Raw genomic sequence first — 2,060 nt, forward strand, 5'->3', positions numbered from 1 at the left:
TATATATGTATATATTTATAAATTTATATTTATATTTATACATCCATATATACATTTGCTTATTTTACAATGCTGTACCTTTCCGTATACCGATGTACTTATGTTGCAATACGTTACATTTCCACGTCACCGGACAATTGTAGAGTGTTGCGCGCTACCTTCCGGCGGTTCCCCGAGGCCAACATCAACGCCAACACATTCCGTGCTTTGGTTAGATCGCATGCTATCAATACGTTTACGCCGTTAGAAAACACCATCTGCTTCCATCTATTTGGGTCAGAGGATAAGAGCCTGATTACGCTGACGTCGTTTAAGGACAATATCATCAGCACGCCAATGACCCATCAGATCTTCAAGGTGCGTACCTGCAGGACTGGACTATTGGTTTTTAGGACTGGACTATTGGTTTTTAGGGCTGGGCTATAGGGTTTTAGAGTTAAAAGTTGTAGGCGAATTGTTTGTAGATAGTATGCTTAACGTACGCTTAAAGTATGTGGTTAGAGGGGTTGCTGATCATGAAAGTGATGGCAGAGTCATTGGGAAAGCTGATGTTTCACACACATGTGCATGTCTGCATGTTTGCTGGCGGTCACCTGTGTCTGGTACTTGCATGTATGCATACGTTTGCGCACTCAACTGTTTGTGACGCATATGTAATTGCTGGCAGAGACATTGGGAAGGCTGATGTTTCGCGTACGTTTGCATGTCTGCATGCTTCTGGGTACTCACCTGTGTCTGATATTTACATGTATGCAAACTTCTGCGCACTCATCTGGTTGTTATGCATGATTGTAGTGAGCCTGCATAGGCGTTGGGGATAACGCCATCTGTGTATGTGCATATGTGTATGTGCTTGTACACATATGCACATTGCTATAGTCGTGTATTTCCCAATTCCGATGCGTTGAGCCGATGGAGTTGTATATTTACATGTGTATTTACATGTATTATATTTACATGTTGTATATTTACATGTTGTATTTGAATATTTACATGTTTTATATTTACATGTATATTTACATGTTGTAAATGTAAATACGTGCATTTGTGTAGGCACCTCATGTGTGTATGGTCGTATATCATTCTCCTGCCTGTATTAGCACATCTGCACACATGCCTTTCTCCCCGTATCCAGACATTTTCGTCACATCCATGACCATACTACTTATCATATTCATTCTACTAGTAGGTGACTTCTTATATATGATCGTACTAGTAGATGTCCTCTAACACTGTTGTGTTGTGTCGTGTTGCTTACAGCTGGATGATGGGACCATTGACATGGACGAGCAAATGGCCAGTGCCGCACCCAACCGGTACGCATAAACATGGATTGCAATCTCATCACTGTAGGGCATGTTCTATATGTTTAGGAAGTAGAATCAGGATCAGCGGATTGTTTGTGAACGTTTCGGTTCTAGGGTTTAGGGTTGCTGTATGTCTTGTGCTGGAATGTAGCGCTGGCATAGTGTGAGATTTCCTCATTGGGACTGCGCATTCAATGCATCGCGCACACAACCTGTGACACACACTCAGCGCACGTTACTGATTGACCCCAGCAGCACGTGCGTCAATTAGTTTCGGCTTGTCGACAGTAGCTAGCGTCGGTGGCGCGTGTTCCCATACCATTGCTATGAGCGTGCAGAGGAGGGCGTGCCTACCTTTTGTTCACTCACAGTTATCCTTCGTATACAGAAAACCTTCACTCACAGTTATCCTTCGTATACACAAAACCTTTTGTTCACCCACAGTTATCCTTCGTATACACAAAGCCTCTCTCGCGCAACTGCCCGTTTGTGGTCTCCTAAAACCCAAATTCCTGAAAGTGTGATCATGTATTTTATATTCTTAAGAATGATCATGTATTTGCTCAAATGTACAGGTTTGGGGGCGATGACTTACGGCGACTCATAAGTGCGCGCGATTTGGGCCGAAATTTGGTCATTGGGGCTGTGGCGAGTGGCCTGGGTGTGGCAATGGTGTTTCCTCTGGATGCGGTACGTACGAATATAGTAAAGCCTTCCCGTACACACAAACATATATATGTATATATATATATA

The 2,060-nt window shown here is 43.1% G+C and overlaps 1 protein-coding gene across 1 annotated transcript in view; it reads left to right on the forward strand.

Annotated features, from left to right (window-relative positions):
* SARC_12903 (hypothetical protein) overlaps window positions 1-1,999 on the forward strand; it is a gene marked incomplete at both ends in the record, with an annotated part of 4,969 nt that extends 2,970 nt beyond the window's left edge. Inside the window, 3 exons of the mRNA XM_014292982.1 lie at window positions 144-357; window positions 1,261-1,316; window positions 1,883-1,999. Coding sequence (XP_014148457.1) covers window positions 144-357; window positions 1,261-1,316; window positions 1,883-1,999 — 387 coding nt within the window. The remainder of the gene's footprint in view (window positions 1-143; window positions 358-1,260; window positions 1,317-1,882) is intronic.
* Between the last annotated feature and the right edge of the window lie 61 nt (window positions 2,000-2,060).

The sequence above is a fragment of the Sphaeroforma arctica genome (genome assembly GCF_001186125.1).
Source record: "Sphaeroforma arctica JP610 unplaced genomic scaffold supercont1.2694, whole genome shotgun sequence".
Lineage (NCBI taxonomy): Eukaryota > Ichthyosporea > Ichthyophonida > Sphaeroforma > Sphaeroforma arctica.